We start from the raw sequence: 17,391 nt of genomic DNA, 5'->3' as shown, positions 1-17,391 counted from the left end.
GAACAAACAGAGGTCCAGGGATGAAAAGGGACTTGTAAAAGTTATACAAGCAAGATGAGATGGCTCCTAGCTTGGGTACTTTCTGCAAAAAGACTGGTTGACCTATGTGGGTTGGGAGATGGGCTGTGAATGATGCTTGGACTTTGAACTTAAACCCTTACTACTATACTCGTCCGTTTTCAGTTCTTTGCTTAGTCCCAACTTCTTTAAGCTTAATATTACCTCAGGGCCTTTGTACGTGCTGTTCCTTTTGCCTGGAACTCTGATTCTCCCACTCCATCCCCACTCTTCACCTAATTTCTTCCCCTCTTTCAGATCTAGGCTTCTCTCCTCTTTCCTAAACCACCAGCTCTAGGCTGATCCCCCTACTGTGCCCAGCATTAACATTTGTCTGTTTCCTTCTTAGCAGCTCACACACTCAGGTATTACTTGTTTGTGTTTTTCCCCATCTTTCGCACCAGACTGTACATTACCCAAGGACAGGGGCTCTGTCCTGTTATGGCTCAGTGCATGGTACAATGTTTGATAAAGCAGTGGATGGATCCCAGAGTCACCCGACAAGAATAACTAGCTATCATCTAGTTTCCCAGTCTCCCTCCAAAACTGAAGCTTAGCTGGGAACAGTGGTTTGGCCACAGTCACACGACCGGTCACTATTTGAGAGAAACAAGACTAGTACTCACACACAACCGCCATCTCCTCCAAGCCTTGGGTTGGGAGGTCCTGGTGAAGCATGGGTGGGCTTCACAGGGGAAAGGCGTTGGGACGTATGCTTACTTCTTGCCACCAAATCTAAGAGGCAGGTACTATTGTCACCATTGTCACCATTATCATCACTACCACCATCACCATCCCCATCTTACAGATGAGGAAACTGATTTACAAGATTTCCTGACTTGCTGGAATCCCCCCAACTGGCAAGTGGACGAGGAAGAGTTCACTTCACCCAGCAGCAGGACTGTGCCAGAGCCTCGTTCTGTCAGTCTGTACAATGGGCACTTCCTGGGGTGGGCGGGATGCAAGAGGACGGAGGCAGGAGCTCGGCGGGAGGAGTGAGGAACAGGGCCAGATCAAATTCCCCTTGGCAGCCCGCGGCCCTGGGCCGGGAGGGGGGCGTCTGGTTCTCATCACAGGCGGCGGCGGGCGGGGCGGGGGCAAGGCGCCGGCTCCGAGGGGCCGCCGTCGGCCGCGGGGTCCCACGCGGGGAGCAGCCCCCGCCCCGCCCGCCCCGCCCCGGCGGCCGCCCTCGGTGGTGGCCCGGCCCTCTCCGCCCGCGGCTCTCCCCTTCTGTCTGTCTCCAGTCTCAATCACCGTGCGTCTCTCCTGCATCCCCTCTGTCTCTCTGCCCGAATCCCCGGCTCCCCTCGCAGATGAGGCGGGGTCGGCGCCCCAGGGCCAGCCCGCTCCGCCCGCTCCAGGCCTAGGTGGAGGGTCTGAGGCTGCATCCGACAGACGGGGAGGCACCAACGCGCGGACCGGACCCTCTGAGAGTCACCGGGGAGAGGAGCAGCCGTCGCCACCGCTTGTACCCCGTCACCATGGTAACGCCTGCCAAGGCCTGGACCACCTTGCTCTGTCCCCTGTTGATGGGCACAGCCCTAGAGGGGGTGTCCAAGGCAGACTCCTTTAACGTGGAGACCACCTTCAGTTCCTGGTCAGGGGTCTGTGCTTAACTGCCCCCACCAGCAGGGGTGGGGTGGAGGGTGCAGGAACCCATCTCTGGCGATGGCTTCCCCCCTCCTCTCTGGGCCTGCTTCTGTCCTTGTGTGAAGTGGATGCATTAAGATTGGATGTTTGGTAAACTCTGATACCGCACCATCCCATTGCACAGATCAGAGCTGAAACCTAGCTCTGAACCTTGGACAAACTTGGGGTCGTGTTACATTTCAGACCTGAGGCTGAGGGTCACATATGTGCATTGTTGTCGGTGTTTGGATGGGGACAGGGTTCAAGTCCCCTCTCAGCCCAGTCCGGCGCCACAGGGCAAGGTGGGTTAGGGTTCCGAGGGGAGGGGAGGGACTTGTTCACCCCGACTTGCTGTGGTGTTGCTGCTTTCAACTCAGAGAAACAAAGTCAGGTCTACTTATTGGTCCAAGACGAAGTGCTCCCATGGGAATCGGGTGGGGCGGTAGGCCTAGGGGAGTGGGAGAGGGAGGAGGGAGGGTTATACCCCCAGGCCATGTCTTTCTGAGCTGGCACCTTGAGAAGGTTGGGGTGCTGTGTGTGTGTGTGTTTGTGCCAATATCTGGAAACAGAATGAAAGAAAAGCTTGTTTTCAAGGAATCTCAGCCCAGTTTCAGCCAGGAGCCCCGGGCCGGTTCACAGAAGTGGTGGGGATTTGGAAAAGGGCTCTGGGGACAGGCCACAACTTTAATCCCTGACTGTGATGGATGAGGTTGAATCTGTGTCAGTTGAATTTGTGCACATGCAGACTTCTATACAGACAGATTCACACATACACACACAGAGCATCCAAACATTCTCACACCGCTGAACACACATGCCCTCTAGAACCCGAGCCTTGTATGCCTGCTCCCCCAGATTGCTAGAATATGAGCTTAATCACCTGCATATACACCACAGACATACTGTAAAACCAGACTCCTAAATCCACACACCCCAGGGCAGGTATACACATATGTCGCTCTTGGAGCTGTTTGACAATAGTCATCATGGGTTAATGGATATTCACATCTCACCACAGGCAAGGCTCTGAGCTGGGCAATTTACATAAGGGAGATCATATAACTCACACCTCCTCTAACAGTAAACCTGCTGTATCTCCACCCCACAGATGGAGACCCAAAGCTCTGGGAACTTAAGTGACTGCCCAAGGTCACTCCTATCAGGAAGTGGCAAGTAGGACAGCCCAAATTCTGAACCTGCACTGGGTGGTCTTGACCACCCCAGAGCCATTTTTTCTGGCTTCAGACTCAACAAGTTATTCGTTTTAGAATCCAGATGCCCTGCTGAGCCGCAGACCCCTCAGATCAAAGCTCAGACACTGAGTGGCTCCTCTCAAAGGGTGAACAATTCTTTTCTGAATGGGAGTGAGGGATGGATTTTCCTCTTATCTCTGTCTTTAAATATTAAAGGTTGCCACTTGCCCATCTTTTCTGGAGTCAGAGTACTCCAGCCTCTCTGACTTTGGTTCCGAGTTTTCATGTTTCATGCTCTCTTCTGCCACAGGGCCTTTGCACATGTTCCTGCTAGGTGGAACACCTTCCTCTAAATGAATTCCTATTCATCTTGTGAATCTCCACCCGATGTCACCTCCTCAAGAAAGTCTTTCCTGATTCCTCTGCCTTTCACTCTAGCATGCTATGTATCTCTATTTCGTGGCACCCATCACAGCTGTAATGTTTGTGGGGTGATTTGATTAATGGCTATTTAGTGTTCTGGGCAGCCCAAGGTCAGAGCATCTTATGACAAGGGCTTAGGGCTTACCTAGTCCCACATTTCTGAGATTTCCATATTATTATAATAATTTTTGCATAACTACTTACTGGATAAGGTATAAAGAAATTATAAAATTTACTACTTATTGTTTACTTAATATTTTCTTGAAATCAACTACTTTGTAAGTTTAAAAAAATATTTAAATAGGAAATCTTATGCCCATGAAAAATCGGTATTCATTGTCATTAATAGAAAGTAACTGTAAAAATAAATGCAATGAAAGTGAATATATATTAGAAAATTGTGGCTGGATCAAGTTGGATGTGGATGATTCTAAGCCCAGGACTATTTTCTTTCTCTTAAAAGAAGTAGTAGCTAAGTGTCTGAGAGGTGTTCCAGGTATATTGGCACTGAGCTTTCTCTTTGGTCTCATAAAGAGGACTGGGAGAGAATTAGAATAACTTTCTTACTGAGATTTTCACATTAAGTTCATGTCCTCCTCAAATCATCTCATGGGCCACCTGTGATCCCATCCCATGCTTTGAAAAACGCTGATTGAGTCCAATTCAATTCATTCAACATTGCAAAGTACCTATCTTTGCAATGGTAGGTGGTCCTCCAAAGCACCTACTGTGTGCCAGGCCCTGTGTAAGGATCAGGGCCTGGAGATGAGTCAGCCCTGGTCCCTGCCTGAGGGGCTTGTGGTCACTGGGGAAGGCAGACCACTCCCTGGGAATTCTGTGCTGAATAATGGGCAGGGGAGTCCATCACTTTGCCTGGAAGCACCCGTAGCATGAAAAAATTAAAGCTATGGGTCGAGGGAGTTCTTTGGCGGTCCAGTGGTTAGGACTCAGGGCTTTCAGTGCCCTGGGTTCAATCGTTGGTCAAGGAACTAAGATTTCCACAAGCGGCCAAAAAAAAAAAAAAAATGCAGGTGGAGCAGGTCTCTGAAGGGTGAGGAAGAGCTCATCCAGTCTGGAGAGGAGCTCGTGGGAGTTCAGGATGTGCTTCCCAAAGTGGGGAGCCCACAAAGGGTCCTGGAAGGGGAGACTTCGATGGCACTTAGATGAACATTTCTCATTTTGCAGCTTTTCATCTTAATGAGTGTTAGGAAGTGGTTTAAACAGCAGGAACACATGATAATAAATACAAATAAATTCAAGTTGAGAATGAATTGACAGAAAGATGAATAGGAAGTATTGGGCTGGCCAAAATGTTTGGGAAAACCCAAACAAACTTTTTGGCCAACCCTATAAATAATGGATATTAAAGAAACAATAAACTAGGTTAGGTGAACAGTAAGAAAAACTCATGAGTGAGATACATGGGTCATTGGGAAGCCCAGAGCTAGGGTGTATTGTGTATTAGACATAGGAAGGGGATTCTGGGGAGATTAATGGGCCACTAATGCCAGGCTGAGCTGCTCAGGCAATGGGGAGCCTCTCAAGATAGTTGAGCAGTGGAAGGTTACAGTTGGGTCTGTGTTAGAAAGACCATCGTGGCCAAAGGGGAGCCTAGCCAGGTGGCAGGGAGCCTGGGGAAGAGGCAGAAGAACTGGTAGTTATGTGGGCAGGTTCATATGCTGGCTCTACCATTGACTTGGGCTCCGTTTCTTAATCTGTAAAATGGGAATAAATATACCCATCTCATAGAATTGTTGAGAAGATGAGATAAAAGAATGTATGGAAATTTTTTAGCATAAGACATGCCACAGAAGCCTGCTCAGTAGGAAGAAGCTCTAGTTATAATTGTTATTAACCTTATGTGGTTTGGTTGGGAGATGAACCCCAGGGCAGAGGCAAAAGGGCCAGGAGGGAAAGGAACAAATATAGAACTAAGGCCCAGAGAGGTGAACCAAATTGCTCAAGATCACACAGATGATACACAACAAAGCTAGACTTGAACGTGGGTCTGCTGGCTCCCACTTGCTTTTTAGTTCACTGCATCTGAGTTGTTTTTCCAGTTTCTGAAAGTTTTTTTTTTTTTAATAAGGAGCCAATTCTCACTCATACTTCCACCCACACAAAACTAAAAAGGATTCAAAGCAGGAGAAGCTTTAGATGGATGTGAGCAATAACTTCCTGGCACCCAGAGCAACAGAACACTGGTTAGATTTTCCTGCCTGGAGAAGTTCAAGGGGAAGGTCCCAGGTAGTTGAGTCTGGCGGTCGCAGCTTGATACCCACCAGGCTGCATCAGGCTCACAGATGTATTTGGTTTGGCCAAACTTTAAAATATTCGGAGGTTTTACTAAAATGTCAGTGGACCTGGCAATGCTGGGCAAAGGCAGCACTGGGCTGGAGCTGATGAAATGGGGCATGTGCCCCAGGAGCCACAGCTCCCTACTGCTTCCCTGATTCTAAGTCCCACCATAAGGGGTCACTCGCCAAAGGGCTAGAGGGGCTATTTTCTCACACATAGACCGATTCCGTCTTCCATGTCAGCTCTCAGGCCTCCATAGGCATTTGCATCTGTGGCTGCTAGTTTAGACCTTCCCTGGACCTGAGTAGGAAGATGGATGAAACAGACCTTTGTAAACTTTCTCACTACCTGTGGGTTAACTGATCCCACTGGGGAACCACATACCAGCTCCAGTCCTTCCTGGACCTGATTATACCTTGAATTCTAGAAAGGCCCCACTTGGAATGGCCTTGGAGATAGATAAGCCCAATGCCCCCATTTTACAGACGGGGAAACTGAGGCCAAGATGACTCAGTGAGTCAACGGTGGAATCTCATCTTCCCTTGGCATTTCTGCCACAGAGGAGAGCAGGGGTTGAAGGTTGTAGCCCGAGGATACTGCTTACCTCAGCTTTCCTCCATCCTGTCTTTTCCCAAGCTTGGAGGTGTCGATACTAGGTGATGCTAAAATCTGTGCCTGTTGGAGCAAATGGATAAAGCTGGACCTTTAAGAGTTCAGCCCGCCTCTCAAAAGGCCCAGCTAGCCACATCTGGTGAGACTATTTAAAAAGGGAACCAGACTTAAAAACACACTCACAATCACACTTTTATATCCCCGTCCCCCAATTATAAAATCTCTACAGGCTGGTTACAGAGTGTTCGGAAAATCCAGCGACTGAGAAGGAAAATTAAAACTGCGACTTACAAGCCCCTGCCCCTCACAGCCCTCAGGGGTAACTACAGTTAACACTTTATTTCATGGCCTCTCAGCTTACACACATTTTTACACAGTGGATATCACACTGCATGGGAATTTTTCTTTAAAAAAAATTCCAATAGTCAGAAGAGTACTTACCGCTGGAATGGGAGAGTGGTCTGGGTGGGGGCCTCTTTCTTGCGGGGAGGGGCGTGGAAATCTTGACTTTTCAATTTGGGTAGTGGTTCCAGGGGTATGTACAGAGCTAAAAATGCGTCAACCTGTGCCCTTTATGTTGTGTTAGTCGTTCAGTCGTTTCCAACTTTTTGCAACCCAGCGGGCTCCTTTGTCCATGATGAAATTCTCCAGGCAAGCATACTGGAGTGGGTTGCCATTCCCTTCTCCAGGGGATCTTCCCAACCGAGGAATCAAACCCAGATCTCCTTCATTGTGGGCAGATTCTTTACCATCAGAGCCACCGGGAAGCCCGTGCACTTTCTATTTGCTTATTTTACTTGATAAAGACAAGACTTAAGATTACAATAATAATAGAGGCTCTTTGCAAAGACATTGATCAGAAATTTACAAACACCCATACTCCCCGTTTCTCTCATGCCCAGACAGGACTGCCGGGAACAGGCACTCTTCTCTGTCCTTTGGCATAATACAAGGTACCGTGGGTCATTCCAGAAGGTCTGTGAGCTTGGTACAGGTGGCAGCCTTGCAGGCCGATCCTGCCAGCCCCACTGGTGTTTCCATCTCTGGCACTGGGTCACAGGGGAGGGGGCTGGGGGGCTACAGACGGGCTCTGGGCTACGACACCCTCTTCTTTCTCAGCTTCAGGCTGTCTCCTGCCTCAGATTCTGTCGAGGAGCAGTTAAAGGCGCAGCCGGGCTGTGCTCACAGGGGAGGAATGGAAACATGTTGATTGAGTTTCACGGAAATCATTTTGAGGGGCCCACGTCTGGCCGACGGTGTTTGGGTTCCTGTGGTCCCAGGCTGGGCTGCTCGGTTGATTTTGAGTGGAGACTGGCCAGCTTTCCTCTCTGCAGCCGCCTGGGCCCCGTCTCCATGTGCTTCCCCCCATACTTGGACAGCTTATGAGCCCCTGGGGTTCAGGCCTGTAGCAGGTAATGCTCTGGCCAAGAGCTCAGAGTCATGTTAACTTGGAACATTCTTCCTTTTTACTGGCTGCTCCTTATATGGATAGAGTGTGCGGCAAGCTGAGCCAGTGTGTGAAAGCCAAGGCGTCCCAGGCTACAAGCCTGTAACGGTGAGAGGCAAAGAGCGTCTTTAGGCCCCACTCGAAACAGGGCAAGACAGACAGCTGGGAAGGGCGCCCCCAAATCTGGTGGCTGTTGGGGACCCCAAGGCAGACCCCCAGGGATGAGGCAGAGGGTAGACTTGACCCTCCCAGACCTAGGTTGGATCCTGGCTTTTTCTCCCCTTCTCTGTGACCTTGGGCCAGATCAGCCTCAGTCTCTTTATCTGCAAAGTGGGATGTTCCTATTTTGCCCCTAGGATGATTGTGTGTGGCCAAGCAATGTGAGTAGAGGGTGTCGTTCACAGCAGGTGCCTGGAAACTGTTATTAGTATGGGGGTGGCCCTTGTGGATTCGGGAAGGGACCAGGTGTCTTCACACAGAGGCCAGGACTTGAGCTTTGTTCGACAGGATGAGTAAAAATAAATAACAGTTAATAACAATAACAACAACAGCAAAACTTTTACTTTTCCTATGACTTCCTACATTCTTTATCTCCTTCTATGTCCAGAATAGTCATCTGAGCAAGACAGGCAGGGGACTAGAATTCCTATTTACAGATGGGGAACTGAGGCTTATCATTTTTTCTTTCCCCCAGATATTGGGATGCAGGCTGTAGTTGAGACACAAGTGGTCCCAGACTGAAACTAAGTAACATGGTATTGTGTGGTCAGAGTCTGTCTCTTTCAAACTCTCCTCTGATCTGAGCACCCAGGGAGTAAGCCTCCCTCTGTGAAAAGATGTCTTTAACACCTTTCTAGGGTGTGGTGATCTCCTTTGGGAAGAAAGATGTCCTGACCTTCAGGAGGTCACCAAATGTCCCTAGAATTTAACGGCAGTATTTCTTTTCATTGTTTACTGTTTGTTTTCAATATTTTTTTTGAAATACAGTTGACTTACAATGTTATGTTAATTTCTGCTGTATGGCAGGGTGATTCAGTTATACATATATACACACTTTTATGTTATTTTCCATTATGATTTACTAGAGCATATTTTTTAAAGCAAACACTGCTTTCTTAGAAGTTTATTTACTGTTTTTATTTTTGGTTGTGCTGGGTCTTTGTGGCTATGCACAGCCTTTCTCTAGTTGTGTAAGCAGGGGAGGGGCTACTGTTTGGCTGTGTTTTCTCCCTGTAGTGGCCCCTCTTGTTGTGGAGCATGGGTTCTAGGGCACATGGGCTTCAGTAGTTGCCGCATGCCGGCTCAGTAGTAAAGGTACAGGGGCTTAATTGCCTCATGGCAGGTAGGATCTTCCTGGACCAGGGACTGAACCCATGTCTTCTGCGTTGGCAGGTGGATTCTTAACCACTGGACCACCAGGGAAGTCCTACCATAGGCTATTGAATGTAGGTCTCTGTGCTTACAGCAGGACCTTGCTGTTTATCCATTACCTTTTTTTTTTAAATTAAATTTTACTGAAGTAGAGTTGCTTTGCAAATCCATTACTCTTTCTTTTAAAAATAGTTTATTTTTATGGAAATTGAATAGTAAAAATAGATTTTATATAATAAATGTGTAATTATTGTATAGTTATATATTAAATTATTTGCATAAATATACACTTACAGAGGGGTTTTCCCAATGGCTCAGTGGTAAAGAATCTACCTGCAATGCAGGAGACACGGGCTTGAGGTCTCAATCTGGTTTGAGAAGATTCCTTGGAGGAGGGCATGGCAACCCAGTCCAGTAGTCTTGCCTGGACAATCACATGGACAGAGGAGCCTGGCAGCCACAGTCCATAGGTCACAAAGAGCTGGACATGACCGAAGCAATTGAGGATGCAGTTACATGAGATATATATGTATAGCTATTATAATAATACGTGTAAATATACTTATGAATAAATATAAAGAAATACATATTTAAATACATTAAAAATAAGTATATATATATATATATATTTAAATAAATAAAATAATATAAAAACTACCCAATGCATCTTTGGTCTATTTTTGGAGTTACATTCTAGTTAGGCCAATTTATATTGGTTTTTCCATTTAAAGTAGTGATATAATAATAATTGTAACCTGACTACAGAAAAGGCAGTGATGGCTGTTGTTTAAAGCACTTACTAAGTGCTCGACTTCAGCAGGGAATCTATGTGTACTCTCTGACTCAACCTGTCTGAACTCTTTAAGGCAGGTAGGATGATAGTCTCCAGCTTTAAAGATGAGGAAATTGAAGCAAAGAGAATTAAGTCACTTGCCAGGTCAAATGACCAATAAATGACAGAGTTAGAATTTGAATTCAAGCAATCTGGCCACAGTCTCATAACCAGTATGGTGACATAGTCTCCATTTAAGATGCAGTTATGGGGCCAGGTTCAATCCCTGATCCAGGAAGATCCCACATGCCACGGAGCCACTAAGCCGGTGCTCCACCACTACTGATCCTGCGCACCTCAAGTACTGAAGCCACAAACCAACGGAGGTCCAGCACAGCTGAAAATAATAAATAAATGAATTTTTAAAAAAGATGCAATTATGTATGTATGTTTTTAAGAAGTAATAAGCGGAGGGACTTCTCTGGCGGTGCAGTGGTTAAGCCTTTATGCTTCCACGGCAGGGAGTGTGCGTTCCTTCTCTTGTCTGGGAACTAGAATCCTGAAGCGTGATCAAGAGATTTAAAAAAAAAAAGTGAGTGGATTTGAAGAAAAGTAGTAAATGATGATAGTACAAAAGGTATTAAAAAGAAAACATATTCAGATATGCTAACATTCATGAAGGTGACAATAAATGATTAAATTTCCAAAAACAAAACAAAACATATCTAGCCCAACTCCATGAGCCCACGAGGAATGAGGCCCAGCAAGGCAAGCGCCTACTCCGGGCAGCACAGTGGAGTAGGACCTAGGGGAGGGGAGGGATGGGTGGTGGCCTAACTTAGAGTATCTGTGAGTTCATGGATATCAGACAGGGTCCCCCAACTTCCTGTCCCCACTAATGGCCTCAGTATTAGATGGCCGGGGAGGAAAGTTGGTATTGGGATTACTGGGTGTTGGCCAGGGGAGGCGTTGAGAGAGGTCACCAGGCCAGATGAGCTTTTCCTAGTTCTTTGAAATCAAACCCCATCCCCATGTTAGTGTGAAAATAGCTGCTCGGGGGCTTGCGCACTGCTGTGTGTGGGTGTGTGTCCCCTCTGAGCTTACTGTCATGTCAGGACCCTCTTTCCTTCAGAATGGGGGCTGTAGACATTCATTCATTCATTCTACAGAGAGCAGTAGAGGGCCTCCCTTGGGCTCAGCTCTGTGGGTACTGGGGACCCAGCAGTGACCCTGACACTTGTCTAAATGCCTGGGCTAGCATCCCTTGCTTTATAGCCTCCTGGCATTGGAATCTTTCTGGGATGGAGAAATGCATTCTTCCTTCTCCTCAAAGTCTCTATTTTATTTCCCTATCTCCAGGGACCTCATTTAGAAAAATGATTTTTCTGCCCTAGATAGGCCCTCTTTATGTTGCTGTCTTATTTATTCTCATCTTCCTTTACATCCCTCAGTGATAGCGGGCACCCAATCTGGGGCAACCAGAAGGGCTTTCATCAGTCTTTTTAAGAGCTGAAAATCACAACCCACGGACCCTATTACTGTACCTGGTTGGGAACCTCTGGCCTTGTCCCACTTGCCCATTTTATGGGTGGAAAAGCTGTGATTCAGAGAGGGACACTTTACTCATCCCGCCGCATTTACTGAGCACCTATTTTATGCAGGAATGAAGGCCCTAGACGAATAGGAGCCAGTGCTGGCTGTGTTAGTTCTGGTGCTGCTGGAATAAATGACCACAAGTCTAGTAGCTTCCAGCAACATGAATTTGTTATCTTGCAGCTCTATAGATCAGCAGGTCCAACTCATTGGGCTCACACCAAGGTGTTGATGGGCTGCATTCTTTTCTGGAGACTCTCAGCGAGAATCTGTTTGCCTTTCCCAGCTTCTAGGAGCCGCCCGCATTCCTTGGCTCTGCCTCCATTTTCAAAGCCAGCAGCATGTCCTCTCTTGGATGCTTCTTCCACAGTCACATTTCCTCCTGACTTTTGCCTCTTCTGCATTCTCTTCTACTTTTGAGGACGCTTGTTACTGGATTGGGCCCACTTGAATAATCCAGAATAATCTCCCTATTTTAAGTCCAGCTGATTAACAATTTTTATTCCATCTGCAATTTTAGTTCCTCTTTGCCATGTAAGGGGATTTAGTGACAGGTTCCACAAATTAGAATGTGGGCATTTGCGGGGAGCATTATTCTGAATACCACTCCCGTCCTCAGGGAGCCTGGGGTCCACCAAGGGAGACAAAATGAGCGTGGCATTCGCCATGGAAGCCAAGAAAAAGGGACACTTGACCCAGCTGGGATGGGCGCGGGAGGTCAGAGAAAGTCTGGAAGAGATGATGGACTGGCTGGGATGTTGCAGATGAGAAGGAGTTAGTTTAGTGGGCATGGAGGTGGGCGGCATCCCTGGAGGAAGGAACAGCATGTGCGAAGCCTGGAGGTGAGGAAGAGTGTGTGTGTCCTTGTGGCAGAAGCCTGGGGAGAATAGTGAGGCTGGAGGCCAGGCTGCCTGTTTTCTGAAGGCAGTGAGAAAACTGTGAGCAGGTTTTGAGCAGGAGACTTGCAAGGCCAGATTTGCATTTAAAAAAAATTATTTATTTGGCTGTGCTGGGACTTAGTTGTGGCACATAGGATCTTCGATCATCGTTGTGGCATGCGAGATCGTTGGTGGTGGTGCTGGTCACTCAGACGTGTCCAGCTCTTTACGACCCCTTGGATTGTAGCCCCCCAGGCTCCTCTGTCCATGGAATCCTCCAGGCAAGAATACTGGAGTGGGTTGCCATGCCCTTCTCCAGGGGATCTTCCTGACCCAGGGATCCAACCCAGGTCTCCCACATTACAGGCAGATTCTTTACTGTTTGAGCTACCTGGGAAGCAAGATTGTTAGTTGCAGCATGTAGGATCTAGTTCTCTGATCAAGGATCAAATCCAGGCCCCCTGCATTGGGAGTGCAGAGTCTTAGCCACTGGACCACCAGGGAAATCCCCCAGGTTTGCATTTGAGAAAGATCACCCTGGGGTCCTGTTGGAGAAATGGCTGGGAGGGAAACAAGAGATGGGAAACCAGTGATGAGGTGATTCAGTAAAAGACGTGATGGGGACCTGGATCAAGGCAAGGCAGGGGGAACAGAACAGAGGGAGTGGGTTGGTGAGCTGTTGGAGATGAGAAGACTATAGAATGCAGCTGACAGTTGCTTGTGGGCAGGAGAGGCAGGAGGAAGGGGCAAGATGATGAGCAGATTTCTGGTTTCAGAGTCTGACTGGATGAGGGGGCCAATCACTAAGGTAGGGATGTGGGGAAGGAGTAGGTTTAGGAGGGTATGTGTTGATGGTCTGTTACCAATAAACACCTAGGGAAGACATCCTTGATATATGAATATGGGCGCTTGTATCAATTATACCAACTTATATCAGTTAGTTATAGCTGTGTAGCAAACCACTCCAAACAAGTAGTATAAAACAGCAACCGCTTATTATCACTCATGTGTCTGCATATGGTTAGGGCTTGCCTGATCCAGGCTGGGCTTTGCTGATGGCTCACCTTCAACCTGCAGGCCTGCAGGCCAGCTAAGTGGCCAGATTTGGGATTGCTGACCACCCCTTTCCTTCTGGCCCTGACCTGAATGCCTTCCCTTGTTCTTCTACCCTACCTTGGACCAGCAGATGACAACCAAGCAAAGAGCTGCAGGAGGTGAGGGAATGAGGATGTCTTAAGGAGGAGCATTATAGGCAGAGGCAACAGCCAGTGCAAAGGCCCTGAGGTGAGATTGTGCCTAGAGTTTGAGGAACAGGAAAGAAAGCAGTGTGGCTGGAGGGGGTATGCGAGTGGGAAGGGGTAGACGAAGAAATCAGAGTTAGCAAGGACCTTAGTCATATGGGGCCAGGAAGGTCCTGGGAATTATTATTATTGCTGCTATCAGTTTTCATCTTTTTCTCCTGTCCCCCACAGGACCCCCCATCCCTGGACGCAGCCATCCAGCACGCCCTGGCAGGCCTCTATCCCCCTTTTGAAGCAACAGCATCTACCATCCTGGGTCAGGTGTTCCGTCTCCTGGATTCTGACTTCCAGGGTGATGGACTGAACTTCCTCCTGGATTTCCTGATCCCTGCCAAGCGCCTGTGTGAACAAGTGCGTGAAGCGGCCTGTGTAAGTTGAAAGGGACATGGGGTCAGGGTACAAGCTCTCCCAGAAGGGCTGGAGGTGAGCAGAGAAGGAAGTGGGCTGGTATGTATCTTGTTGAAGAGCATGAACTGAGGACATGGGATGGTTTTCAGGTATTAATTGCTTGCCCCCCAAAAAACTTCAGCCCCATAGATGGACAGGAAGGTCACTTGGGCCTTTACCCTCTGATATCTAGGAGTCAATCACATTTGCACTTTGAATAACAAGGAGGGAGGCCTGGGTAAAGCATCTGTGTGGATTCTCTGGCCCCCAGGAATTGATACTGTGGGCACTGTCTAACTGTCTTGACTGAAGTGGGGAAGCTTCAGTGGAAATAGTAGAGAATGTCCCAGACTTTCCCTGAAGCCCTTGTGGCATCAGAATTCTCACTTTCTTCCCTGGATGATGAATGAACAAATACCAACTTTGATCTATTAGTAGGGACTGCCTAGAGCACCTGTTTGGCTCAGTAAGAAGGAATTCTCTGAATGGTTAATGATGTCTGCCATGTTTGAGGGTACGATAGAGATACTAGTGCTTGTCTGACGCTTTGTGGCCCCATGGACTGTAGCCTGCCAGGCTCCTCTATCCATGGGATTCTCCAGTCAAGAATACTGGAGTGGGTTGTCATTTCCTCCTCCAGGGATCTTCCTGACCCAGGATTCGAACTCACGCCTCCTGCATTGGCAGGCGGATTCTTTACCACTGAGCCACCTGGGAAGCCAATGAGACTCCTTCAAACCGAGATCTCAGGGAGCCCTCTCCTGAGGCAAAGTGGAAAGAAAAGTGTTTTAGGCAGAACTCATCAGCTGCAAATGACAGATCCTTGCTTAGATCAGGACAAGGTGATCCCGACATGGGTCTGAGGTGATCCACTGATCAGACCCCTTTGGGACTCTGTCTCTTGTCTCTGCTACTGCTTGTCAGGATCATTCTTACAAGCTAGGTGTTTCCTCGAGGGTGGAGCCAGGGCAGCAACAGGATCAAATCCTACCCTGAAGAGGAAAATGAACTCTTCCCCATCAGTTGCAGATAGAAAATCACAAGGGAGGATCCTGATTGGCTGGGCTTGAGTCTGGCATCTGTGCTTGGACCAATCATTGAGGCAAGGGGAATGCGGTACCAGGATTGGCCAGGCTTGGATCCTGTGTCTATCCTTGGACCAATTATTGCAGCCAGAGGAATGGATATGAGGACTCTGCAGACTTGAATCCTATGCCTACCTCTGTGCTCAAAGGGTGGAGATTGTTTTAAGAAAAGGGTGGGGAGAGGCCTTCGGAGACCAAAGCTTCAGATGCCTACTCATGGAACTTACCCACATTCTTCACAGAGTTGCTGATTCTGCCCTGCCCTTCTGTTATTCAATGCCCACCCCTAACTGTTCCAGCCTCAAGAATTGCTAAGAGCATCTTAGGTCCTACTAGCCTTTCCTGAGTTGCTCGTATCTGTCAGGGACCTGGCATATCAGGAGCAGAAATAAATGGAGGAATTATGTGCATCATTTCAGTGGTAGAAGAAATTGAATGCAGCAGCTAAAAGTTCGGGCTTAGGAGGCTAGAATAAGAGATGGTTGGAACTGGAAGGAAATAGGTCATTTCATTCTAGGGCTTAGCACGGTGCCTAGCACATAGAAATAGCTCCACACACATTCACTGTTCTTGGATGAGAAGAAAGAATCTTGCTGAAACCTTGCAGCCAATTTCCACATATCTGTGTTGAGATTATTTAAGCTGTATCCTCCCCATCCTTCCTTCGTGGCTCAATAGTAAAGAATCTGCCTGCCAATGTAGGAGATGCAGGTTCGATCCCTGGGTCAGGAAGCTCTCTTGGAGGAGGAAAAGACAACCCACTCCAGTATTCTTGCCTGAAAAATCCCATGGGCAGAGGAGCTTGGTGGGCTACCATCCATGGGTTGCAAAAATTCGGACATGACTGAGCCACTGACCATGCACACAATGCCTCCCCATCTTTATTTCTTCTCCCTAACAAGCTATACATCTACCTGCTTCTTTTATTTGGCCATTAAAACTGCATTTGCACTGTTCCTTTTCCCATTTCTTCTGGGGGCAAGGATCAAAACATTTAGGTTTTTTATGTTTTAAATTACAAACAACTTTAATTGTAATTATAGGTGAATTTGTGTCACTTCAGAGCAGGGAGTGGTGGCATGGAATTAATGTATGTCCCCAGGGGTCAGGTGCCCCAGGCTCAAATCCAGTCTCCATTACTGTGAAGTTGGGGGATCCATGTCCCCTCTCTGAACTTCAGTTTCCTCATGAGGAAAGCAGGAATGTTAATAACACAGGATGTATGTACCTTGCTGAGATGATACACACAGCTTAGCACAGAACCTGGCATGAAGAAATTGCTCAGTAGCTGCTGGCTGTTACCTGACCACTGTCTCCTTTCTCCCTATGAAATAAGAATGCTCCGGCCTCAAAGTCTGCCTTTATAACCACCAGCACCGAGACAGATAGCCACAATCAATGAAGTCTAGGGAGACTGGAGACAAACATACGGCTGATTCTAAATGTGAGCACAAGTCCTGCTTTGGCTGCTTTTCAGCTGTGTGATGATGAGGCTTTTTTTTTTTTTTAAACTATCTCTCTGAGCCTTGGTTTTCTCATCTGTAAAGCGGGAATGATAGTTCCCGAACTGCCTGCACTCCTGAATTACTGTGAGTCAAATAAGATGATCATAACAGTCATTTCTATGGTGATTTGCTATTTGCAAAACACCGCTCGGCTGTTTCATCTCATTCACTGAGAAGTGGAGGGAAGGGGGAAAGATGCTGTAAACAGCAGAGGACTATATGAAGAGGGTGAAATAACACACAGACTTGTGGTTTGTGGATAGAAAGTTTCTTGGAGACAGCCAAATCTGCAGTGTAACTGAAATGAACTGGCTTATCAACAAGGCAGGTACAGGTGTCGTCAGATCTCATCATTCCCCCAATTCTTAATTCCAGGAAACACCTGCTTGATTTGCAGGACGTTCAGTGTCAATTCTCCAGCTCTCCCCTACACTCATCCAAATTACATGAGATTATTGGGGCTTATTTGATCTACAGGAATCAGACTCTTTTCCAAAAGTCAGGAAGAGAAAGACCTGTTTTCAGCTTGGTGGAGCTGTTGTTTCTGTTGATGCCATTTGGGGTCACTGTTGAACACTGGGCCTGCACAGGGCCAACTAAGTGACTGAGCATGCACGAACATCTACTTATTATATTTTATGCATTGCATTGTTTTTTAAAAAACATACATGTATTTATGATCTCACTTAATCCTTGTACCAACCCAATAATACCAATGTGTGTATTGGTATCTGAGCTCAGTCACTCAGTTGTGTCTGATTCTTTGTGACTCCCTGGATTGCAGCCAGCCAAGCTCCTCCATCCATGAGATTTTTCCAGGCAAGAGTGCCTGAGTGGGTT

The 17,391-nt window shown here is 47.5% G+C and overlaps 1 protein-coding gene across 1 annotated transcript in view; it reads left to right on the top strand.

The window, feature by feature from the left end:
- The first annotated feature begins 1,401 nt into the window (after window positions 1-1,401).
- Window positions 1,402-17,391, top strand: part of KIAA1755 (KIAA1755 ortholog) — a 38,389-nt gene continuing 22,399 nt past the window's right edge. The window contains exons 1-2 of the mRNA XM_043884479.1: window positions 1,402-1,541; window positions 13,746-13,943. Coding sequence (XP_043740414.1) covers window positions 1,539-1,541; window positions 13,746-13,943 — 201 coding nt within the window. The 5' untranslated portion in view covers window positions 1,402-1,538. The remainder of the gene's footprint in view (window positions 1,542-13,745; window positions 13,944-17,391) is intronic.

Source organism: Cervus elaphus, chromosome 23 (genome assembly GCF_910594005.1).
Source record: "Cervus elaphus chromosome 23, mCerEla1.1, whole genome shotgun sequence".
NCBI lineage: Eukaryota > Metazoa > Chordata > Mammalia > Artiodactyla > Cervidae > Cervus > Cervus elaphus.
Note: the sequence above shows the minus strand (reverse complement) of the source record. Positions and strands in the feature narration are given on the sequence as shown.